This window comes from Trachurus japonicus, chromosome 1 (assembly GCF_045865225.1).
Source record: "Trachurus japonicus isolate A0001 chromosome 1, Traja_1.0".
NCBI classification, from domain to species: domain Eukaryota; kingdom Metazoa; phylum Chordata; class Actinopteri; order Carangiformes; family Carangidae; genus Trachurus; species Trachurus japonicus.
Window position 1 is genome coordinate 20,099,593 of NC_140907.1, and position 26,576 is coordinate 20,126,168.

The following is a 26,576-nucleotide window of genomic DNA, read 5'->3' on the forward strand; positions in this document are numbered from 1 at the left end:
TCTGCTATAAAAAAAAACTGGGAGAGAGACAGAGACACACACACACACACACACCAATTACTGAGTGTGATTTTTGCTGACGCTGGCTTGCATGCACCATCAGCCTCTTTTAGTCGTCCTGTCTACTCTTAAAAGCTGCTCCGCTCTGCAGGCTTTCCCCTGCCAGGCCTCCATCTGCCCCGCTTTTTTGTCCTGTTCACTGCAGCGTCAGCGTCACGGATGGAAATAAATGGTAGATTTGGAATATTTCTCATGTTATCAGCTTAATATAATGTGTTCATGTGCATCCACATCACGGCTGGTGAGACAGAATTACATACAGCCTCTCTGTGGCTGGTATAAAGACACCATCATAATTTAAACATTTGGTATTTCTCTTGGACTCCACACAGAAACAGGAAACTGAGCTCTGTTCTATTTGACATTTATAAAACACAGGCAGGGTTTAGTCCCCACAGTGCTGCGTGATTATGAAACCAGTGCAGTCATGTGATGTCTTCTCTCATCATCATCATGACAAGTTGGAAGTCTGACCTTCCGCCAGCACAGTTTGCCATGCAGGGATTGAAGACTGCAATACAGCAGCAGTGCACTCGAGGCTACACTAGGGGCGGAGTTTGACCTCTCAAGTCTCAAAACATCACTAATCCGCGTCGGACATTCTGGCACAGGCCATCACCAGCCCCGCTCCTACCAGATCGGGACGCAGTTTCACCGAAAACCCACTGTCCGGACCGGGTTGTATGTGTGTGGATGTGTGTACGGATGTGCGTGTGTGTGTGGCAGCAGACACAGACTCGAGCTGTGAGCGTCGGAGGGTTGTTCGGTGAATGCTGCACTATGACAGATAGTGCGTTACAGGCGTCTGGACAGATCTGCAATCATTTCTAGCCCGGTTCTGATTTTTGCAGGATTTGGCGAGAAAGTCGTGGGATTTGCGCGTTGACAACACAGACCGCCCTGCGCCTTCATTGGAGGCGACCAGTCAGATCTCCGCTTCCTTTCACGGTGAGTCTGCTCACCACTTGTTTACCCAACGCATGAATGCAAGTTGCGGCATATGTATTGCTACTGTAGCTGGCTGACCGGGGCGCCGTTCCCGTGTACAGCTGACCGTGAGGCTGGTGGAGCCGCTGGCACCATGCCTCCTGCTGTGGAGACGCGCTTGACGGAGCCTGTGGTTTTTATTTAGGCTGAAAACAAAGGATGGTCCAAAGGATTCAGTTAAAAAAAGAAGAAGAAAAAAAAATAAAGAAAAGAAAATGGATTTATGCCCTCGCCATGAACTCGATGGTGCAAAGATGGGACCGCACAGGCCTGTACAGGCATCACATGGTCTCAGAGGTTGCTGCAGAAACATGTGGGCACATAAAGCCATTGTAGCCTTCAAATATGAATTTCAAATATATATATATATATATATATATATATATATATTTTTTTTTTTCAAATATGCACTTGTGTTGAAAAAATAAGGGGTGAAATCAAAGGCATGCAATCAGTAATGTTTGAATGGACACATTTACAAATGGGCTAAGCTTTTAACAATAAAGCATCTGGATGTGAAAGTTCTTCATCCCATCCAAAAAATGATACTTAGGTGCCTGTCAGCTGATCATTATTGAAAATACTGACTTTTTCCACCTATGTGTCAACATTACATGTAAACAAAGTAGAGGAGCAGATATGAGAAGCTTGCTCTTGTTTACATGTGGATTAAATGTTGTGTGTTGAAATTCAATGTAACTGAATTTCAAACAAGACAAGTAATGTTAATATGAATTATTAGACCCTGTGTGTTTTGTTTTTTTATTATGATGGTATATTATCATAAGGAAACAGTGAGGAGTTGAGGACAAAGCCAAACTGTACAATGCATTATACTTTTTAAAAAATGACTATTATATTTTTAGAAATTATAGCATTTGTAAATTTGTATATAAGATATCATTAAAATTTGATACTGTATGTGTAATATTAGGATTTATTGTAATGTTACTTGCATTATTAGTGTAATTCTACTTTTGTACTTTTACATAAATGTTCAAATAAACAAATCTAAAAGTAACACAAAAAAAAAAAGTATTTTAATTGTAGGTTTCTGTAGGTTGTACAGTACGTTGTTATGTTCTTGCATCACCCTTTGTGGTCACTGCAGACTGGAGGGTTGTGATGGCTGCTGAACTAAAAGCTCTTATCTCTGTAAGTCTCAGCAATGATACGGTATTTACAGTGTTAACTTCCAATGTAAACTTAGCTTTCATCAGTTATATTTAGCAAATGTGTTTGAATCCATCGGTCTATTTTTTTTTACCTTATGCCTCTCCCCGTCCTCCTCTCCCCAGATTTAATCCATCCGTTGCCATTTGATGTCCAGCAGCACATGGCTGAGACTGCCTTGTGGCTGATCCCGACGATGCTTTCTACTAACCGCTCTGGAGGTGCGTGGGGATGAAATGGATGGAGCCCATGGCCAGACCAACGCACCAGCTCCCACCTCCCAGCATGTCCAGCTGCAGCAAGTCTCCTCCAAACTCTGGAGAAGGTAGATGACATGATTTATCTGTCATCTCATGCATTACGTCATTTGGAGATAATGACCAATGAAAACTGTGTCCAGAATGATATGACTTTTTATCTTCCTTATTCAACTACCAGGGTGTCATGTAGTAATAATCCCATTTGAACCACCAGTATATCAAACTGTTGAGTAGCTGATATCATACTGTACATCAGGCAAGAATAGGAAAAAAGTCCAGTATCAAAATTACATCAATTGGAGACGTTGTTTAGCTCAGTGGGTAGAACAGGCGCAGCGCACTGGTGGCTCTTTGCTGCATGTCATTCCCCCTTTGTCTGTCTCATTATTTCCTGTCTCTCTACAGCTGTCCTATCAGTTAAAGGCATAAAAGCCCCAAAAATACTTAATTTAAAAAAATTACATAAATTGGCCTCCTTAGTTCACAAACACCTGGCGATGCAAAAAGGCAAACTTTTGTGTTCAATAAAATTATGTTGAAATGTTTTTCAAATCAAAGCTCTTTGGGGAACAGTGTTGTAGAGAAAAACCCAGCTGTCTATTTTAAATACCAAACATACCAAACAATACGATGCGATACGAGACAATATGATACATTATTGTTTCCATGGGGACTTTTGTCTTGGATTTCAGTTACATGCAGCCACATAATGCCAAAAACTGATGATTTTTTCATCAGTTGTAGGCTCTAACTCCATGGCATGGGTGAAGATGTTCAAAAAACCTGCAGGAGGCCTGAAGAAATCCTATCAGCCTGGGAGCATGCTGTCTCTGGCGCTCACCAAAGGTCTGCTGAATGAGCCGGGGCAGAATAGCTGCTTTCTAAACAGTGCTGTTCAGGTGAGAACCATTTTCCAACAAATCATCCTACTGAGAAAAAGCTTCAATTCCTTCACTACAACTCTACCACTAGACCTTTGAAGTTCACTGTCACTCCAATTACAAAACTGCGAACTACAAATTATTCTTCTAACATTTCAACACTCGCAAACTTAGTCTTAAACATTGCACTGAAGGCCAGCATATACAGCATGCCATAACATTAACTCTTGAAGCTTAAAAACTACTGCAAACAAACATCTTTCAGTTAAGGAGATGCTTCGACTTAATCACATGGAAAAAATATGGGCTGAAAATGATTAAAAGCCGTAAAAAGCTGCAGAATCCAGTGTTGATTTTCAGTTGGTGAGGCAGCACGAGCAGATTGTCTTATTACAGTACACGAAGGCATTTAATATAAAAAATGAAACTAAAATATGAAGACTTCAAGTGCTGTTTATAATTCTTCACAGGTGCTTTGGCAGCTGGACATTTTCAGGAGAAGTTTGAGGCAGCTCTCAGGTCACTTTTGTCTCGGTGACGCCTGCATTTTCTGTGCTTTGAAGGTTTGTCAGCTTTTCAGTTAAAGCTAAAGCTGTGGTTTGGTTTTGTCTGTTAAATATGTCAAATTTCCTAATAACAGTAGTCTTCAGGGATAGTTTGCAGTCATGAACTTACCAACGGTACCAACCACTATTTTATTTTTTCTTTCAGAGCATATTCAGCCAGTTTCAGCAGAGCAGAGAGCGCGTGCTCCCCTCCGACAGCCTGCGTAATGCCCTCGCTGAAACTTTTAAGGATGAGCAACGATTTCAACTTGGCCTCATGGATGATGCTGCTGAGTGCTTTGTACGTTTCACTCAAAAGTCTTCTCCACCGTACTTCTGTACTGAGTTGTGTTATAGTGCTGACACTGAAGCTAAAAGGCTCTTATTAAGCTTTAAGCTTTTTCTGCTACATGTATATTCTACTCTATTAAATCCCTGTTAGGGTATTGGTGTCTTGTGTTTCAAATTTTAAGATTCAGACTAATGTAACACTTCAATGTTTGTTCTTGTAACTGTTGCATATCTAACAGGTGCATGTGCATGTATGCAATACTGTATCACCTGTTACTTCTAATCCATTAGGAGAACATCCTGGAGCGAATTCATTTACACATAGTTTCAGACACTGCAACTGATGCTTGTTCATCCAAATCATGCATCACCCATCAGAAGTTTGCAATGATGCTTTATGAGCAGGTAACTAAGATTTTCACAGCCATAATTGTGCCATTTGCTAAAATGTAAAAAAAAAAAAAAAAAAAAAGCAAAATCTATTCAGTGATCTTTATTTTCCTTTTGCAGTTTGTGTGTCGCTGTTGTGGTGCATCTTCAGACCCACATCCGTTCACAGAATTTGTACATTATGTCTCAACCACTGCTTTATGGTGAGTACTGAATAAATGACAAACACATTAAACAAGGTTACTACAAAACACTGCTGTCAAATTAATTGACTGACATTTGACTGCAGTGTTTTCACTGTTATTGTTGTGCTGTTGTAAGCTTAATGTGACTTTTTGACTTAGAGTAGCAAATGAAAACACATGTCATTGTCGTGTAATGTCACAACCTGTTCTGTAACATCCACCATTAGATTTAGTAAAATCATCATACTTAACACAGAGGGCTGGTAATCATGTCTGTGTCTGTCCTGAAAATTTTCCAAAAGGCTGAATTTGCCAGACAAGTGTTTCATTTTATATTTTCACAATTGAAGATCAAATATGAGGCTCATGTTTGTTTTTTGTGCAACAAGTGCACGATGGCTGCTCAGCTCACTTTCTGTACAACGGGAAAAGTAATTCTTAAACTATGGTTTAATTGAACCCTCTCTGACATTGAGTGCATTTGGTAGGTGAATAGGTGTACTGGATGAAGTAGGCAGGAAGTGAACATCCAAGATTAAAACAGTTTTTAAATGATGACAAGTTTGTTACTGCATGAAAAAAATAGTACTGCACCGAGATTGTAGTGATTGAAAATATCCATTGAGTTTTTCTACTGTTTATGACCAGTCTCTGTGTTGATGCATTGCACGCACAGCCAACAGGTTGATCGTATGTTGGGGAAGAACGAGCGGCTCAGGTCCGACATGTTTGGAGAATTGCTGCAGGCTGCAAACAACACAGGTGACCTCCGAAGCTGCCCGGTATGTGATTAATTGCTATTGTTCATTTTAATGTGATGTCTTTCTTGAATGACTCAACAAATCTTTTCAAAGTGGTGACTCGGTGCTTTACTCGGCTGCTCTGTTCTGACTGTTTTGTCAAAACATCTGTCTGAATTCAATCGTTAAATGATGATTCGATACAGGCAGCAATTAATGGATAATTTAGCTGAACAGTTAGCATGTTAGTGTGAAATTAACGCAAAATGATTCTTGCAACTATGCAGAGTACACTCTGTGCTTTCTGCTGTGACACTGCACTTGAAGCGGCCGGAAGGAGACAGTGCCAGACTAGTGTTAGGATATAAATAGCAGTAAGGGCTTATCCACTGTTTTTCTCTCTCATCTGTATTTGCTGCCACTGTCTTCCTCTTCAGTGTGCATCACTGTGGTGAAGCTGAGTGCTCTGTTCCAATAAACCCATTATTCCCCCAGAAACGTCAGACTGCAGCACTGACTTAACGATACTGATGTGCAGATAATACTGGCTCTTTTCCAATTTTGCAATAGTCCTGATTGTGGCATTTTGAAGTGATGAGTCACATGAGTTTAATTTCAGTTTTGTCTGGTTGTGACAGTGAGACTGAGCCACAAACTAGAGGACTAAACCTAATCATTCATTTCTAATTGAGAGCATCAATTCACTGCACCACTGGTTTGAAATGTGCTATTCAAATAACCTTTGTTAATATTTACATTATATTTGTATCTTGTTAGCTCATAAACTCAGGTTTTAAATGAAACCTAAAATGCTCCTTTATCTTTGTTACATGTGCTATATAAAGGCTACCATCTCTGTGTTACACACTGAAATGTTTCCATGATATTGAAGTACTTCTTAACTAAAGGACAATCCCAGGCAAATTCAACCTGGGGCTACAGTATAGTTTCCTTATATTTTAGGTCTAAAAGAAGGATTCTGAAGATTTTCTTTTTAATTTCTCCTGTTTCTGTCTGTCCCCGCATCGCCATGGCAGCAATGAATGGGAGCAGACCGATCTTGTACTTTTTAAGCTATTTATATCCCACAAAACCACTTTTTTCCCACAAACATGTTTATTTCAGGAAAGCCAACATGTTTGTAAACGGAGTTGTTATACAAAGTCTTGCGCGAGAGTCAAGTTGATGCGCTCATGTTTACAGGCAGAATAAACAATATCCAGACTTACTACTCTTATTACTAAGACATTGTTGCTCTGAGTTGATATTCCTTTGTTGATAAAACAAACAGGAGAGACCTGTAAACAGAGTTAGCCGTCAACTTGACTCTCATGCGAGACTTCACGAGTTTGCACGAGACTTCGTGAGACTTTGTATTACAGCTCCGTTCACAAACATGTCTGCTTGCTTGAAGTAAACAAATCCCTCGGTGTATGAATAGCCAACTGACGCTGTCTGTGAAAAAAAATTGGGGTTTTAAGGGATGTAAACAGCCTAAACAGCGTAAAATCAATCTGCTCCCATTATACGCTGCTATGGCGATGCAGGGACAGACAGAACTACTGCATAACAGGAGCAATTAAAACGAAAATCTTCAGAATCCTTCTTGACCTAAAATATTAGTAAACTATAGCCCCAGGTTGAATTTGCCCGGAATTGTCCTTTAAAGGAATATTATTAAAATGCAAAATGTAGCCTAATTGTTTTTTGTTATTTGTTAAAAAACAGGGCATTCATTTTTCTTTTCTTTTTTTTTTTTTATGCATGATGATATTATTATGGCTCGTCTTGTGTTTTTCTGCATAATTTACAGAGCGACTGTGGCCAGAGTATCAAGATCCGCCGCGTGCTAATGAACTGTCCAGAGATCGTGACTATAGGATTTGTTTGGGATGCTGAGCAGTCTGATCTCACGGATGAAGTAATTCGGTCACTTGGGCCACGTTTGAACCTGTGTGGAGTAAGAGCATCATCTTTATCATTGTTGTTTATCTGTATACTGTAGAGCAATTTGATCTTTAAAGAAATGCACATCCTCCATAATGAGTCTCATTTCTCAGTTTTTATTCCTTATGTTTGTAATAGAAGAAATGATTGGGGATTGTTAGGGATATCAAAAACTGCACACATAAACGCTATTCTCATAGGATTTTGCAGACATCAAACTTCAATTTGCTCTCTTGCAGCTTTTCAACCGTGTCACTGATGAAAATGCCAAACGGAGTGAGCTACATCTGGTGGGGATGATCTGTTTTTCGAGTAAACACTACTCAGCTTTTGCCTATCACACCAAATCTTCAAAATGGATGTTTTTTGATGATGCTACTGTAAAGGAGGTTAGGAGCTCTACTATTAATCTGCTTTATCCCCAAAGTCTACTACCTGTTACTGTCTGTTACATGCTCTTATATCACACGTTCTTTTTTCCGCAGATTGGATCTAAATGGAAAGATGTTGCCTCTAAATGCATCAGGGGGCATTTCCAGCCACTTCTCTTATTTTACACTAATCCTGAGGGAAGTCCAGTCTCCAATGACGATGCACCAAGACAAACTACAATGTGTCCCCGTTACAAAGCCCAAGTTAATGGAGACGTAATAAGTAAGAAAACCTCCCTTGTTATCTTAACACTGCATCTTTGTTTTTAGATATACAACTATCATAGTACCTTTGCTATTAAAAAATGTGTAAAGACACAGTATGGATGAAGATGCTCTTTGTGCAACAAACTTTGAATATTCAAACATTTAGTGATATAAATGTATTCAGAAGCCTGTTATAACTCTTTCTGCACCATCTTCAACTAGCAAGGTGTATTAAACATCACCACAGCAGCATTAGTCTTCAAAAGTTGAGGTGAAGCGGAGGTTTCAACACAAGTCGTCTTCTTTCCTTTGAAAAGTGAGAATGGTAAAATCCAGTTCATTATTTCTAGTTTCATTTCTGCTTATTAAACACGAAACTTGTCGTAAATTATCCCATTCTGACTATAATCAGTTGTCATAAAAGAAATAAATTGTCCATTTCTGTTGGTTAAAAGCTATGTATGACAACAACTGCTTGTTTTTCTAGATTTGATAGATAATGAGTGAATTTGGAATTTGAGCTGAGTCAAGACAGACATAATCCATCATAAAATGCGTAGCCACAAAAAAATCTCAGAAGTTATTTTTCCCCATGTGGATGTGTCAGAGGGGATTAATTTGTTTATCCCATGGCTACTGGCCTGCAATTAAAAAAGTATGGTTTGTTTATTTTGGAAGCAGCATCCTCTTTTAATTAAACCTTTGTGTAAGGTACAAACACTCTTCAACCTTCTTGGAATAAACATTGAATTATTGAATAGTATCACCCACAGTTTATAAAACACACATTCACATCACAGTATAAAAAAGTGTGTAGTCTATATGTATGCCACATTTTCACATAGGAAGTGTGTGAGCCACACACATGAAGGTAACTTTATTATTTTAGTCATTCTTCACAATATAACCAATGAAATTACTTACGCGAAGTTGACTGTGCACACAGTGCTCTACCTGCTCCACCATGGAGGTTACGTTTTCACTCGTGTCTCTTTATTTGGCAGCAGAATTACCGTTTTGATTTGCACTGATCTTAGTGATGAATTAGGCAAAAGAAGATTCAATTAAATTTTGGGGCTGATCTGAAACATTAGAATTTTTGTCTCCAAAGTTTGTTGTATGATGTTTGACCCTGGTGTATTTTACAGTACATTATTTAGATTAACAGCAGACAGCAACATAATAGTAATGATGATCAATTAGGGCAAGATAGGGATTACAGTATTTATTTGTCTAATAATGTATTTCCAAAAAATCATATCTATTGCAGCATCTGAACAATTTTTCTGAAAGTATCATTAAGTGAAATTAAATATCAACAATGACAGTGCCTATGACAATAACGATGTCACTAACCCTAACCCACAAATTACAGTTATGGTTTGCATTGGGATTGAGTGTGTTGTTAAACCGTGGGCAGAAAGACTGTCCTGCCCTGTGTGCTGGCTTGAACTTGACATGAGGATGATGCCTCTGTTGCACGCAGATTACCACCCACGCCTCCCTCCCTAATCCCTGCTCCTGTGGCCAAGCGCACTCATGCTGCTGCTTCACAGTTGCCACTCCTCCCCTAGACGTTTCCCATGTTTGCTTCTGTTAAATTATCTGGTTTTTATCTGGATTTTTTTGGCAATGGAGTCTTGCCAGTTTCTGCTTTAGTGTGGTGGCCAGACACTGTCACTGGCATGGGACGCGATTCTTGTTTTTATGGAAATAAGCGTAAGTAATTTTTTTTTAGGTTTCAGAGCCAAGCGTGGCTCAGATTGCAAACATGCAATTCACTGTTTACTTTCATCTTATTTGTTTGTTTTAATTTATTTGATCAAGGTTTACTGTAAGTTTTACCTTTTCATTTCTTCCACTTAACCTAATCCACTCTTACAACTGCAGCTAACCAAAGCAACTCTTCTGCAGCATTAATGCACATGCATTACTAAGCTTGAGAGTCTCTGTACAACTTCAAACTAACATGATGAAGTGTGTAATAATTATCTGGCAGTTGTGTGAATCTACTATCCTTTTTCAGTAGGATTCTTGTACTTATGTCAGTATTAGGCTACACGAATAAATCTGAAAATCCATAATACTAAAGCTTACTCACTGCTGTTACTCACTGCTGTTGTGGCATGCAGTCATGCACATGCACTCACAGTGATGCAGTGTTTATACCTTGTGTTTCAGAGAGCATGTCCTTTACCTGTTTCCTTTTTTATTATACTGTCATTATCTTTCACTGTAGAGTGGAACAAAAATATGAAGCTTTATCTTTAAGAGCAGTACTGATAGTTTAAATAAAGAACAAAATGCTGCTGCAGACAGTGATCTAAATAAGATGCAGCAAGGAGGAGTTGAAATATAAAACTGAAAGACAGTGGCAGCTGTTAGGTAAATGTGCTGATTTGAAGGCAGATGTTTGCACTTCACTGCAGCTGTTTCTCACAGTGACCTGCTTGCTGCAGAGGCAAAGAGACACATCAGAGTGTTGGCAAGTGTGTAAGCAGTAGTCTATTTCAACATGCATGATGCCCTGGCATGTGCTTATAGGTGAAGAAACATCTATTATAGCTGGAATTTGTGATGAATGACAAAGGAAGAGTCAGTAGTGACCTGACTGATGAGCCTTGGTCAGAGAGTAGCAAATATCCTGTAGTCTTTTCAAACTAGATGCCTGCATTGCAAACAGCTCTGACAAACCTCATTCCAAAAATGTCACTGATGTCTTATGCAAGTAGATCAAAAAATTTAAGGTGATATAACAAGAATTTACTGATATTGTTCACTCGTATTAGCAGACCTTTTTGAGAACCTGGTAGTATTTCACAGATTAAAAAAGGAAAAAGCTCACACACAGCCAAAATGCAGTAGGTGCTGAGTCTGAGAAAGTTAAACAAGGCATAAAAGAGAACTCGCAACACTGTCTTCTCCCGAAATAGATTTATTCAAGGGCTGCATATTAAAAAAGACAATGTTTCTAGCGACTGGCTCTTCGTCAGGTCAATGATTTGAACAATTACATTCAGGAGCTTCTCATATGATAAGCACCTATATGTAATTGTTCACAGATTAACATGAAGTTCAGTTTTCTGCAGTGAAGCACAACCACTCATCTGTCATTTCATTTATTCTTCTCTCCTCAGCAAAACATCCCCTTGGCAGCCCTAACAAATTCCAAGAGCCTTTCATGGAGAATTTACAGAGGCCAGGTGAAACATCGAAAAAGGACAGAGGGCATCGGAGAACTGACCCATCACAACATAAAGGTAAGGCATCGTGTCAGTTTCATGGGTATGGGGGGGGGGGGGCTGGAAGGAAAACTGACCTAAAAAAGATACACAATGAACAATAATTCTATAAATGATCTGTGTTGTGTAGAAATGGCACATGCAAGATCATCACCTCCTCCTGAGAATGGACTGAGGCCCCCTGTGGACCAAAAGTCTAAAAGCTATCAACGCACCGAGAAGTCATCAAACCATTCAAGCAGAGGATCTCAGGAGCCACGTGGACAGTCCACACTGTGTGGTGGGTACTGCCAAAAGAACAACACTTCCCCAAGTCGCTATGATCAGGATAGCTGTCAGGAGCAATGGGAAAAGGGTGGAAGTGGAGGAAGCCGCAGTAAATCGAAGTCCACCTGGAGACCCGTTCGGGAGGTGTTAAATGTGGACACTGTGCTGAATGAACTGGAGCAGCGGCGTCAACAGCAACACGACAGCCCACGGCGCGGTAAGCCACCACAGGAAAGGCTACACACCGAACCGAGTCGAGACCGCGAGAGGGAGTATGTACGAACCAGAGACGATCGGAAGCAGAAGTGTTTGATGACAATTTACGAGGATGAGCAGAGGCATGAGACTGAGAGCCACAGCTCTGTAGAGTCAGAGAGCAGGGCCAACCAACAGAGGGGCAACAGGCTTAAGGGTGGCCCCAAGGCGCTACTGCGTAGTGACACCTGGACCATTCAGAGGACAGAGTCTGGCTACGAGAGCAGCGACAGGCTCAGCAGTGGCTCCACCAATCCTGACTCACCTGGGGTTGATGGCGTTGTTGTTAAAGACCAGAGATCAACACCAGAGGCACAGTCGCAAAGGTAAGACACAACTGTGCAATTGTTTAGGACTTCTGTTGAAAGACAAATGAGGGTGTGGAGTACTGGATACTGACAATCACTGACTACTTATTTTAAGAAACTGTACCTGCAACTGTCCAACTTCTGTTTTGTCTTTTTTTCACATGGGGAGATTATATTACCAAATGATTTATCACATGCGTACCTCTTTTTTTTTTACTACTATATAAACTATAAAATCATTGCATGTTTCCATGGGATTACCTGTCAAATAACTAGTGTAATATTAATATATCAGGAAGATGACTGAAAATCCACTAATGAAGCAGATGTTTGATCTGTAGAACTGTCGACAATAACTGTCTACCTAAATTGTGTTTTAGGTAGAAGTGAAAAATAAACTGGGAAATACTGTTTGAAGCTCATTCTTGAAATGTAATGGAAATTAAGATGACTCTCCAAATTAACTAAAAAGTAAATACAGTGAGATATTAATAAGCTGATGATGTTGTTCCTAAGTAATTAGTTAGGTTTTAGGTAGTTACTTGGTAATTTACTTGTCTGCATATCTTTAAGGTGACTGTAGAGGTACTAGGTTATACGTATCTTCATAAATGCATGCCTTGTGTGACACACAGTGATGAACAAATCGTAATCTGTTTTCTTTGAAATTATTAGACAAGACTTAATGTTTTTCAGCGTATGGTTTAGGCATTGCCTTTAAAAAACAACAACAATGCAGCAAATATGAAATATGTTAAATTCCCATTAGCCTGAGCAAACTGTGTTTTTAGAAAACATTCTGTTTTTCATTGGTTTCTGGGTCTTAGTTATGTTTTTGTGGCTGTGGCTGTGGCTGTAGTGATGACCTTTACAATTGACTGTATTAACTGACAAACTAGCTTGAAAACATTAGAGAATAACTTTAATCTTTTATTTCCAGCCAGCTGCATCAAAAGGGAGGTGATGCAAAATCAAATATGTCTTCACCCTCATACAATGGTAAGTTTTAACATTTACAGAGCCACATTAGATTTTCCAAAGTAAAAATCCCAGCTGACATTAACTGTAATGAGTGAAGTAACCACTTCCAATTTGCTAGAAATATTCTTTTTTTAGTTTTTTTTAGAGCATAAAAGAACATGTCACTGTTTACATGACTTCTCACATTACTACTCTGCAAACCTCTATTCTTAAAAGATAAAAAAAAAACAAAAAAAAAACAGGGTTACATGCAATTGGCTTGAGTATATTAATGCCTGACTCTCATGTCTTACAATTAAGTGTAAGAAAGGTCATTACATTTATGCCCCATGCAAGTAGATGTCTGGCACAAGAGAGCCTACCTGTTTCTCAAACAAACAAAGATAAAGTGTGATCCACATCCTCTACTGATAATGTGAGAGTAATTGAAGACTGATTAATGTCTGAGTTGATTTCTGAGCTTGTTCTGACTTGTTTAACCTCTTCACCCAGTCAGCCTTGCAGAGACATTAATCTGATAATAATCCCACAAAGCTCATTCAATAGCACAGCTGGACATGGCTGCTGGCATTGTCATAAATATCTTTCTGTTTCACGCACTACTCTGAGTCTGCTACACTTGATACTTTATCGAGGCTATGTGCATCTAGAGCCAGTGTTTCCAACCGGCAGCTTTTATCCTTGCATGGGCCTCTCCAGGGCAACAGCAAAGGAAAAAAATAACACATCTATTTTTAAAGGGAAGGAATTCAGCACCACACTGCCTGTCGCTGCGCTGGTGCACAGAGCGCGCACACTGGTTTATCCAGCTGTGAGGAAGTCTAGCGAGATTAACACACTGCCGCCACCTTGTGTCCTGAGAAGACATCTTAGTCAGACGTGTCAGCCCCTTTGTCTTTGCTTAGTTTCTCTCTATAATTAAGTATTTGCCTGTCTGTGTATGTGTGCATGGATGCGTGTGTCTGCAGATGCCCAACTCATAATTAGTGAAGACGATTAGAGCAAAGTGGAAAACATTTAAACTTAGATATTATTCTCAGAATTCAGAGAAAAATAAATCTGAATTATGAGAAGTCTGAAATCTGGATTCTGAATTAAATCTCACAATCTGAGGAGATTAAAGACAGCTCAACTCCTCTTCTTGAGATTCTTTTCAGGACAGATGTCTTTTGTTTGTTCCCATTTGTTAATATTATTTGTGATTTTTATCATTGGATATAAAATATTTTTAACCTTTTATCAATTTTGCCATAGGCCAGAATAGTAGTTTTGTGTATCTATCCTTTTTCTGCATAATTCCACCCTAGATACTTTTTTACAGTATATGTACACACTTGCCAAACTAGAGCAAACCTGTCTACAATTATATCAAAGGCTCATATTTCTTTCACTGTGTTTTTATCAATCTTATTCAATATCTTATAGGCAAACATCAATCCAAACCTCAGGGAAAGAACCATGACCAAGTTTCACATTCACATCTAAAGTGCAGTCCAAGTTCAAGGTAGTATCTCCTATAAATTATGTAAAGTTTATTGAAACTACTGCAATTAAGAATATATCACATCTACAGCACATTGTTTCCAAGTATTCCCATTCTACATGAAAAATGACTTCCATTATTCTCTGGTATAAACAACTGTCTCTCTTTTTTGTAGACGGAAATCAAAGTACAGTTGTAGCACCTCCAGGAAAGCAGTGTCTTCAGAGAGGGACTCTGCTGGTGCCGATAACAAGCAGAGTGATCAGCAGGAGCTGACAAACTGTACAGCCCTGAGGCACATCACAAAAACCAGCAGCTCAGAATGGAACAGCTCTGATGATCTTGCTCTCTCAGAGCCCGAGGAAAGAGAGAGCACTTACCGCTCCAGCAACAGCGAGGCCGTCCCCTCTGATTCCCAGTGTCCTCATATAACCCTGCCATACCACCCGCTCAGCAGTGTAACTGCAGAACCTCTCCCAATGAACAATCAGCGTCAGATTGGCACCACTGGGTCACCTCACCCCCGACCCACCCAGCGGATCTCTCCTCACCAAGGTGAAACGAGCCACGCCGCGTTTCGTCCGAGGATGCTTCAAGAATCGTTTCCATCAACTCCTCGCCTTTCGTCTTCATCCTACATCAGTCCTCACAGAAAGCCTGACATGTCAGGCCTCCGAACCTTCTCAGATGCAAGCTCCAAGTCGGGCTCCGACCCAGAGAGAAGTACCCCGTCGTCATGCGAAAGTGAGGAACGACTAACTGGATGCAGAGTGGAGCAGGCGGTGCCAGCTCAAGAGGTTTCTCTAACAACATACTTCAATGTGGATAACTGTATGACAGAAACATACCGTCTCAAGTACCACAACCAGAGGCCTCTTGTCCTCTCTGCCACAGTGCCACGGACAGTGGTCGCAACAGAGCGCAGAGATACCAGCCACACACTTTCCACTGACACACACTCACAAGACATGCCAAAAGCCAGACCTGAAACAAGTGAGCCTTCCTCTATCTATGCTTGCAAGTTTTAGTATTTAAATATTTTAAGAATTGAACTGGTTATGTTAAATCTTTTGAATCCCCGAACAATTTCCAAGATAATTTTGAATACTTTACCCTTCTATTGCATGCATTATCACATTACCCTGATGCAAGGTATTATTTTTATTGTCCAGTTCTTCCTGAAAGATAATGGAAAAGACAGAATGACAGTATTGCCCTCTCTGTTGCTGTGTAAACATACACTAGGGGACGCTCTTTAAAAACTATTTTAACAAGATTTCCTCCTTTTTTTTCCATTACAGGCCATAATAGCAATAAACCCACTGCAAAATGGAACCCAGTGTCAGCCAAAGGACTGGATGATCGTGGTTTTTTATGAGTGTTATTTGGTAAGTTTTGTTTACTAGGATGGTCAGTGGAGTAATAACTGGATGCCAAAGAGTTTAGAGAAAGGAAACGTGTTCTGAAGCGCGCCATCTCCAAATTGAGCGGAATGTATTTATGCAAGCTTGTGGCATAAGTAAAATCTATTTCTAAAAGCTGTATTGTTTGACAGACGATCAACTATTACATATGCTGTCTTCCATTGACCTGCAGCATTGCTGCAAAAAGATTTAGTTTACCAGAATCTGGACTGTTTTCAGTTTGCACAAAGGGGTTTTTGAGTCTTTGAATCACCTTATGTCAAGTTAAAAATATTTATTTTTTTATTTGTACAGTAGTCCTCAAAAGTGCTGCAGAGTTGAAGATATACAAAGACATGTAAAGTAAGGCGTAGGCGATATTGGTGAGTCACCATAAGATTGATTGTACTATGGTTTGTGCAGTATGTATACCAAGATGACAGAGTGAAGTGTGATAACAAATCACACCATGATAATATGGTTATCAAAGGTATCTTGAAGACACTTTATCAGACTATGATGTCATTCTATACAACAAAATAAAACCTTCAGCAACAGGTTCAAGGTAGTTTATTTAATCACACCAAAGGAGAGTGATTTTAATAATATTGGAAATGTTCTTTTTTTTCTGGGCAGCTTACTGATTTTATGCACATTGAGGGCTTTGGGTCACCAGGAAACAGATGTCGCAATGTTCACTTACATTCAGTTACTGATTTGTTTCAGCTGTTATCGTTTATCAGTTATTTTACAACGTTTATGTGTTAATGAATGATTGCAGGCTGCCCCGTAACTGCCAGCCTCCCATTGGCTGTAAAAATCCATCGAGAACAATACGAAATTCAGTGTTTTGTTCATTTTGCTGGAAAATTATAGGCTTATGTCATGTCATTCATAAAAATGTAGAGGTCTTGGAGAGAGAAACAGACTGTGTTCAGTTTCTGTCAGTTACAAAGCCTATCATTGATGTTGTGTAGCATGGGGCAGCCCTAAGGTTATTCAGCAGGTCACTGTATATGATTATGTAAACCTGTGTATTCTACCTTCGATTGTGCTGGTTCTTGTAATCCTTTTTTGTAATTCACAGTGATGTCAAATTGTATTTTTCCAGTCTTCCTCTTCAAGTAGAAAGATTAAAACAGGTCTGTATTTGCAGGTATTTTCATAAAGATGCCAATATACTTAATATGCCTCTCTGATATTATTATTATTATTGACCATTCAACACAACACACATGTATTGTTGTTAATAAGATAAATGTTCTGAAACCTGCATGTGGCCTTTACAAAGTCTTACTAGCTGTGTGTACAGCATAAGCATGAGCATGAAAATACTGGACTGTGGGTCCAAAAGACATAAATTCTATTGGATTTGACTTAATTGTAATAAAATACAGTATATTAATGAATTAGCATTTTGTATCTAAATTTGATTTGGAAACTTTTTTTTAACACTTGGATGATGTTCTGTTATCTTGCTCATGACAGAACACGTACTTTTTATTTATGCATCCATTGTAAATATAAATATATGATGCAAACTTTACACTAGAATATGACTGTCCAAGACATAAGAGCATTCACTATAAGTTACTTTAACATTACTTTATCGGCAGACTTTTAAGACTTTGTATTCTGTACATTAGACATTCCTGAGAACACAAAGAAATATGTGTTACTCATTTTTCAAATATTAATATCAATTTTCTTTTATTGCCACTGATTTGCCAAGTGTTTTCCTAAACATCCTGCCATTTACACATGTGTGTTTCCACTTGCTTTGCTTGTTTTTTCCCCTCAAGGTTTTGCTCAACTATTGTCACTGCACATGAGTCACTACAATTGCTGTTTGTGTGTGTTGTGTTTGAGTTGTCTGACATTAGAGATGAGAGTGTATGTGTGTGTGAGAGAGAAAGAGGGTGTAATCACACTGAAACATTTAATCAAAGCTTCTATTTGCATTTTCATGGTTTATTTAATGACACGGTTAAAATTTAAGAAAAAGGAGGCATGTTCTCCTGCCTTTGAAACAAATTGATTGTGCCGTAGTCATTTTAATTTGTTTGTTTTTTTACTGTTATTTTAAGACATCAAATGTACTAACTAAATCATAAAGACTAAATTACTGGATTGGATGTAACTGAGTCGAGTATATTAACCAGGTTATTTTAATGTCTCACCTGCAGGTGTTTCTGTGGTTTGTCCATGTTTTATCTACAGTATTTTTCCTGCTATCATTAATTTCTGTATCCGTAAGAAAAAACTATAAGAAATTTTATTTTACATTCTGAACTGTCTGTCTTCAGTTGTATCAAAAGTGCCTTGACATTTTCAGTATGAAGTGTTTGTGTGTGTGAGTGAAACCACACATGAAATGATGGTGATGAATGAAAGGGATGGAGGATGTCATGCAAAACTTTTGAATATGCAATGCTGATAGTGACATATCTGCTGACAATCCTCCGTGCGCGCCATTGTATTGTGTTTGTGTATGTGCGTATGTGTGTGTGTGTATGTGTGTGTGTGTGTGTGTGTATGTGTGTGTGTATGTGTGAGGGGTGGGGGTTGTTAGAGGGATGGATTTGTTGCCAGGTTTAATCTTCCTAAAAGCCCTTTCAGACTTGGAAGCTACAGCCTCAGCAGCAAGAAGCAAACTCAGCATTTCACTCTTCATCTAGCTGCAATTGGCAAGTTTGACATGTTCAAATGTCATCAGCAAAAAGTGGGACAGTCCGTGCTTTTAAGTGGCAAGTGCATCCATCCCACCTCCCGGGTGGCAAAGCTGGGTGCTTCTAAGTTTGAAGGAGCCTTGATTTATGACAAGAATTTTTTTCCCAGTGCTTATCTTGGGTTGTTGTGTATATATATATATGCATTTGTGCGCTTGGAAAAGAAAGCTGACTACTGCAGCAATGATCCATAGCCCTCACTTGAAGGCTTTACATACTCAAGACGCCCATTTGGGATCTTTATGTCCTGTGTTACATAATATCACAGTCCATATCTTTTATCTTGTGCTATGGGGTCAGAACCTGATTACACTCTACTGCATCAACAAAAGAGAACTTTCCACTTTGTGTCACTGATTTTATCTGATAGAGCCTGACGTGAGTCCTATTGTCATCATACCTCTGTGTGTGGTTAGGATTCGGCCTGATATTACTGCTGAACTGAGTTGTCGGTGCTTAAGTGGTTGACTTCATGACTAGCATAAGTATAGACCAATTTAAAGAAACATGTAAAATCTGTCTACACTTTATATTTTTGTAGATAATATATATTTATTTTTATTCATTGTTGAATAAAGTTTAAATTATTGTATCACTCTAAAATGAGTTGTTTTAATGTGTCTTCTTTAAGTTCACATTCTCACTGAAAGTGATGATTTCAACAAAACCAGGACACAGGACATTATTGCTTTATTACTGCAAGTATCAAAATCCAGTACAATTCAAATATATGGCATCACAAGTAGTGCAGTTGTCATTGGTTAAGTTGTTAGTAGTTGATAACTCAACACAATACTGTATGTAATCTTGTAGTCAAACATCTGTGGTCTAACCCCTCTTGAAAATCCTCTTTGCCTCCACACCTTCGTAGCTGTAGCTCTGTTGAAGAAAGATGATATGGATGGAGATGACAGGTATCATGTCATATTTCTACTGTATCATTAGCGTCCTTATCCATAACATATTAAGAACTCTCTATCAGTATAAGATACAGAAATTTTGACGAAAAGCACATTGCAGTATCTTGTGACTCAGACACAGAAAGAGCAACAGCGGGAATATCAAATAAAAACATGTTTATGGATAAAAGATAAAAGTGGGATTTTTGGAGCCACAATTACATAAACTCATTTTACCTGTACAAGTTCATCTCCCTGCATGATTCTGGTTGTTGTCAGCTGCTTTCCATTGTCCTTTCTGAGGAAAACCCCCTTCATCATGTCTCCCTCCATGACCCATGAGCCCTAAAGGGTGAAACAAGAATATAAGCCAGGACATAGAGTAAGTGCTAGCCAGGTAGAAAAAGCTTTACGGAAATGCTGTGGTGATTGACAGTTTTATGGCTGTGATTGTTTGTGACACTCTGTACAAAGGTTAGCGTAGTGAAAGTCAAACACTGTTTTTGTATGGACATTTTTGTTTGCGTGTGAAACAACAAGTATTGAAAAATGATTGGATAATAGTTCAGTGGTGTAATGATGGATAAAGGTCCTCCAATAGGTGACACTTACTTTTAGTTCCGTTCCATCTGCAAGGCTGTACTCAAATTCGACCCCCAGGGTTAAGTCTAATTCCAGGGTGCGGAAATTACTGCTCTCCTTGACGTGAAACTTGTCTCCAGTCTGCTCGATGATTATCTTGAGGTTGTCGTGAGCGGCGAGCTTCCTCTTCACCATGTTAATTCCTATCAACAGACAACTTGAACATGTTCACTGGGCTCTGAACAATCCCAGGAAGTTTGGCAGGATTTAATCACTTTTCATGCGCATGCATCACAAAGGTTGTTGCTTGTTTTGTGCATTTTGTCAAGGGTAAGTAGGTACAAAAGTCAAATCCCAAACCAGCCAAGTGTACAGGAGGTCATTGTGCCACCAAGAGTCTGTATTTGAGAACTTAGGTCTCTTTTTTAAATCAAGTTTTATGATATTAATTTATTGATTTGATTATTGCACCATTTACAAACTATTGCAGATTTGACCTAACAAATTAAATCTTTATCCCCACTTTGTTGCTCATTTGACATTCTGACTTAGAAACAGCAGTCATCATAAAATTTAATAACTACACTTTCACACCTCATCAGTATCTCATCAAGTTCCTTATCAGCACTTTATAATATTTACCGTCATCTTTTTGCACATGGCAGAGACAGTTATGAAACACACTCTTACTAGTATCATCAAATGCATCAAATAGGTACCAGCTATTTAAGAAACATCTTAAACAAACTTAAGCAGATTATAAGTAGTTTGACATCACTCACCCATTTGTTCCATGAATTTCTCATAGTTGTCATTGCGGTCAATTTTCCAGGTGCCGTTGAAAGTCATGGTGGCTGTGAGGGTTGAACTGGACAAGTCTGCAGCAGGGAGTGTCTTCCTCAAAGTCCGCCGCTCCTTTTAAACCACACACTCCCTTATCTGACCATCTATCTTAATGCTGATGTGGCAGTTTAAAGATCATACTTTCCTCAAGGCAATATCCAGCACTTGCAGCTGATTAGGCAACAGTGGGTCTAAATAAAAAGAATCACACCATGTCCAATAAACTGTGCTGTGTGACTCTGTGTCGGTATCCTGTTTTACCTGTATCGCTGTTTACCTTGGGTGTTGGTCTATTCCACATTAACTGTAACAGTGCTGCGCTGCACTGCAACACATGAAGCGGACTGTATTTAAAATATACTGGCTTTCTAAATCAAATGTCTGGTGTGCTTTGATTTAAATACCTATTTTATGCCATGTACCTCACACACAAAAAATAAAGTCAACAGACCTGTTGAAGCTTGTGTGAAAAAAATGTTTGCACCACTTTAAAGTTGACCGTCTCTGTTGTAGGCCTAATTGCGCCAAACTTCTTGTCACTCATTAGATAAGGCGCTACTACACCTGGTGACCAGTTGATAATGCCTTTCTGATGAAATCTTTTACCTTAATCTGGCCATTGATGATAAGAGACCTTTGATCTTAAACACACACTAGTGTACACAGTCATCATTTGCAGCTCATTGTGTAAGATAAGCTCAATAAGTTTCTCTGCATAAAAACAAATATTATCTCAGTGTAAAAATGATTTTTGTAGATTTTGAGTAAGGTCTACTTGTTATAACTGAACGGTAGATAATAATTTACTAATACCAAATTACCCGAGGAGTCAAAAAAATGGCAATTAAATATTTACTTCCCAGTCAAATCTGATTTAGCCATGAATAAAACATGCACAACATGCCAGATCTTCCTTATCTGAGTTTGGTAGTGGCACGAGAGACCTTTGCCTGACCTTTACTTCCACCTCAACCAGTCAGCCTCTTATCACAGAAAGGACCTTTCCACTATGACTTAAGCGATGAAGCCAGCAGATGAGCTTGGGACATAGTTGATTATGTCCTACTGAAGCTAATCTTTAACACATTTATATCACACTAAAGTTAATTGTAGTATCAAATCTAACACTTACACTTGCAGAATGATGAACACACTACTCTGCATTTAGCATTGCCCATTTTGGATGATTATGAAGTATGTTCCTGAACAACAGGAAGTTGTTTATGGTGAGCCAAGCTTTACTTTCAAAGAGAAAGATGAGAGATTCTTCCCAGGATGTGATGAAATCACAAAACTCCCCAAACCTCACTGAGTTGGTGGCTCAGCAGCAGGTCCCAGCAGTGTGTTCCCCTGCAACTGGACAGTTGGGATATTGAGTAAAGGGGGAGGAGAGAGATGGATTTAGGGGAAGGAAGTGGGTGGCTCAATTTACCCTTTTTTTGGACATGCTATATTATCAAAATTGTTATGTTTACGCTCATTCTGTTTGTTAGGAACAAAAGTATATTGTCTTGACATAGTGATTCTGAATATGAAAAGCTGCTCATCTTACCCCCCTACAACATCCATGGTGCCAACAAAATCCCAGAATCTTCCCGAAAAGTGAATTTCAGTAGGCTAATGTATTTGTGTAAATTTCCAGCCCCCACCAGATGTCCCAAGCTGACATTTACACAAACCTCTTCAGGCACATCTCGGAGCAGATGAGCTTTTCAGACCGGCAAGAACAGTGTGACATGAAATAGATCTTCTTGCAGCCACATTTGATGAGATGTGTAACGGTGGCTGGGGGATCGCGGGTTGTGACTGGCACCAAAAACAAATAGGCCTACATCTGTGACTGGGGACTGGGGAAAGTTGTGTTGCCCCTCTCTGAGCAGCATCCAGTCTTTGCAGGATTATTCGGGTGTCAGCCTTCTCTTGCAAGCTGTGTAGATGTCGTACATCCATACTTTATCTGAAAGGCAGGAAGCTTCTACTCTTCCTTGAGAGGAACTGTTTTGCACACTTTTCCAACCGGTATGCTGTTTTTTTTTTACATGGTAGTCAGAGGTTTGCCACCCTGGCGTCTCTCCCGTGTGGAAACAGTCTATTTATCCACCAAAAAGCCACTCATAGCCACAAATAATGCTCAGAACAGCACCAAACTTCATCAACAGTACAAACAGGATCCCAGCACATAATACAAAGCATCAAACATCTGTTAGCTTTGCCTGGTTTCTACTGAAAAGAGACCAAAACAACTCACCCACTCTCCTCCAGTAATACGTTATGCAGCAACTTTCCGCGTCCAGCAGCGTCCAGCAGCGTCCAGGCACTGACAACACACGTCCGAGGCCGACTGGCAGCACATGGTTTCAGCGGCCATGGTCAGGCAGTGACCACACTGACCACTTGATTCCCCCAGGCCCAGCACATAGACTCCACCGGCAGCTGTCCCTCTTTCACTTTTCTCCTCCATTTCCTTCAGCTCGTCTTCAGTAAACTCGGTCTCAAACTGATAGGGGCCCAGGCGCCCATCGAAATGAAACTAGTTGTCGTTCTTGTTCTCAAACTGCATAAACTCAGCCCTGTTTGCTTAAGTTATGGTTACAGTTAGTCAGCTGGCGTGGAGGCGACTACAGAGTGAAGTAGAGTCCAGCAGCTCAAGGATGAAAATGTGTGTATTACTCCATATAATGCAGCCAAAGTTCCTTTGTATCTTGCCTATCAGTTTATAAAAGTTATTATCGAGTGTTCACAGGTAAATGAACGGAATTGGGCATTTCTGACTTTAGATAATTGCGGGGAAACAATCACGTAAACAATCGCGAGATTACACGCGACGTCACACGCGAGATCAGACGTTTGTTGCCGGAAGAGACTGCCTGTAACATAGTTAAGCAGACATAACAAAAGGGACAACACAGCTGAGTTTATGCAGTTTGAGAACAAGAACGACAACTAGTTTCATTTCGATGGGCGCCCCTATCAGTTTGAGACCGAGTTTACTGAAGACGAGCTGAAGGAAATGGAGACAGTGAAAGAGGGACAGCTGCCCGGTGGAGTCTATGTGCTGGACCTGGGGGACTCAAGTGGTCAGTTTGGTGGTCACTGCCTGACCATGGCCGCTGAAACCATGTTTGTACTGCCAGTCGGCCTCGGGCGTGTTTTGTCAGTGCCTGTACGCAATGCTGGACGCGGAAAGTTGCTGCATAGCATGTAACTGGAGGAGAGTGGGTGAGTTGTTTTGGTCTCTTTTCAATAGAAACCAACAGGCAAAGCTAACAGGTGTTTGATGCTTCGTATTATGTGCTACAACCCTGTTTGTACTGTTGATGAAGTTTGGTGCTGTTCTGAGCATTATTTGTGGCTATGATGGGTGGCTTTTTGATCGGTGGCACGTGGATCAATAGACTGTGCTGTCTGTTATGGTGCAGTAAAGTTGCTACAACCAGAGAAGCTAGCAGTTAGCAGACTTCATCTCTCGAGGGGGGTCTACTTGGTGTCATGGTGCGTTGGACCCATAGACTGTATGGACCATAGGTTAAACTTATGCCTTTAATTGTCTAATGTAAGCAAATATTGACATAAAACGGTATCTTTTCTTGTAAAAGTAAAGTTTGTAGCTATATTCAACCCCTCTGTTAAAATGAAAATAAAAAACTGGAGGTAAAAGAAACAACAGATAAAACAAACTAGTAAAAGAAACAGTGGCTGAAACAAAATAGAAAATAAAAAGATTGCTCTACACGTTCAGTTACTTGTAACACATTGTAAAATCATCCCGTCATTATCTAAAACTAAAGTCAGGAAGTTTTGAAGATGGCCTTTTCACCATAACATGTGTCACATATATGTAATTCCTCTGACTGCCCACTAGGGGAAGCACTTTACAAGATAATCTACCAACACACTAAACATGTAAGTGACCATGCATTACTTATTTTCTGGAAATATGTCAAATTACAACAAAGTCTGCACTGCACTGTTGCTTTAATAAGAATGTTTTCTTAGCATTTTTTGTCTGGTTAGCCTAAATAAAGGTGGTTGATGATGATGAAGATGATGATGATGACGTAGACAAATAAGACGTAAAATAACCAACACTTCGCAAGAAGTTTTTTTTTATTAGATAACCTCCCAATGGAACAATATTAAAATAAAACAGTCATATCTTACAACCACAGAAACAGAGGCATGTTTGTTTTTCCACACAAGAAGCTTGTTGTTGTTGTGGTTGTGGTTGTTGTAGAGAATTTCCTCCTGGGAGGTGTTGATACTGACTTTGAAAAAATGTGTCAAAATACAGTACATTTACACATGTGAAATCAATCAAACACATGGAACACATTGAGTTTTACTATAATTAGTGTGACTGCTGAAGCAGTCACACTATTGTTCTTCTGTTTGGCCATTTTCTTCCGCCTTTTTACGGTCTTCTTCTAGTCCTTCATACTTTGTGCTATTTCAACAATTCATATATCAAAACGTGCAGCTTTTTTTGAACTTTATCGGCATTACTTTTCTCTTTTTAACTATTTATACTTTTTCAAATATTTAACTTTTTCTGATTTTTTTCAGCTTTATAATGTGTGTGTGTTGCGTCTAACGAGCAGAGCCAGAGTGGTGTCAGAGTGGAGAGAGGCAAAAAAACATTCTAGAGTTTTTCTGGCTAAACTGTCAGCACGGCCACAAATTAAACTCTAGACAAATTATTTTCTCCAGTTTTGTAGCCACACTTGTCTTCTGGCTAAAATTCTGGTCAAAAATGCAAAGAGACTTAGATAATAATTTTAAATATTTTTTAAATGCAGCCAGGGAGCTCTCTGCTCCCATTCAGCTCAATGCATTTTTTTCACATCAGCAGGAGAAGGAGCTCAACTTTGTAACTTGCTGTTAAGTGCTTTTTAATTCATTTTAATTCACCAAAAAATAGTCACAGGTCACAAAAAAGTCCTCTCCTTACTTGGTGTGGCTAATGTATACTCATTTATTTTTATTTTAAGCATCATTGAAAAATCTCACATTCATCAAAGTCTCAACCTCTCTTCTTCACAACTCCACTGTAGTGTAGGGGTTAGGGTGGATGCTTGCCAACCCTAAGGTCACTGGTTCGAATCCAAGGGAAGAATTCTTGTTATGTTATGTTGAATTCTGCTCTCCTCCCCCGCCTTCAATTGGTTACAGGTGTTTGTTATCTCCTTGATTACTCATACCAGTTTGCAGCACATCATCACATTACAATGAATGACAACAGTCTTGAAAGCAGTGTGCTCTCTGTAGCCGAGTGGCAGAGTAAAGGTTTAGTGATCTTATGGTCATGGGTTCGATTCCTGCCTCAGTCTTTTCACTTCATTGCTTGACTTTTGATTCCAATTATTCAGCTGTCATTGGACAGTCTTTGATTCCTCATAGTATAAAGCTCATTGTAACTCAGGTTCTCTGTGGCCATATGGTTAGTGTGTTAGGTGTTGTGCTATTTCAACAATTCATATATCAAAACGT

At 39.4% G+C, this 26,576-nt stretch overlaps 2 protein-coding genes across 2 annotated transcripts; one reads left to right on the plus strand and one right to left on the minus strand.

The window, feature by feature from the left end:
• Window positions 1–483: 483 nt before the first annotated feature.
• Window positions 484–17,222, plus strand: usp53b (ubiquitin specific peptidase 53b). The gene is made up of 17 exons (XM_085778835.1): window positions 484–1,008; window positions 2,346–2,545; window positions 3,219–3,379; window positions 3,832–3,924; window positions 4,073–4,207; window positions 4,489–4,602; window positions 4,708–4,790; window positions 5,449–5,554; window positions 7,326–7,472; window positions 7,699–7,848; window positions 7,945–8,113; window positions 11,235–11,357; window positions 11,470–12,187; window positions 13,110–13,168; window positions 14,576–14,654; window positions 14,809–15,626; window positions 15,935–17,222. The coding sequence occupies exons 2-17, from the start codon at window positions 2,452–2,454 to the stop codon at window positions 16,009–16,011; spliced, it is 3,126 nt and encodes a 1,041-aa protein (XP_085634961.1). The 5' UTR covers window positions 484–1,008; window positions 2,346–2,451; the 3' UTR covers window positions 16,012–17,222.
• Window positions 17,223–19,438: 2,216 nt separating this feature from the next.
• Window positions 19,439–21,138, minus strand: fabp2 (fatty acid binding protein 2, intestinal). Its single transcript, XM_085779043.1, has 4 exons — window positions 21,029–21,138; window positions 20,277–20,449; window positions 19,902–20,009; window positions 19,439–19,644 (listed from the first exon to the last, which is right to left on the minus strand). The coding sequence occupies exons 1-4, from the start codon at window positions 21,093–21,095 to the stop codon at window positions 19,594–19,596; spliced, it is 399 nt and encodes a 132-aa protein (XP_085635169.1). The 5' UTR covers window positions 21,096–21,138; the 3' UTR covers window positions 19,439–19,593.
• Window positions 21,139–26,576: the final 5,438 nt, after the last annotated feature.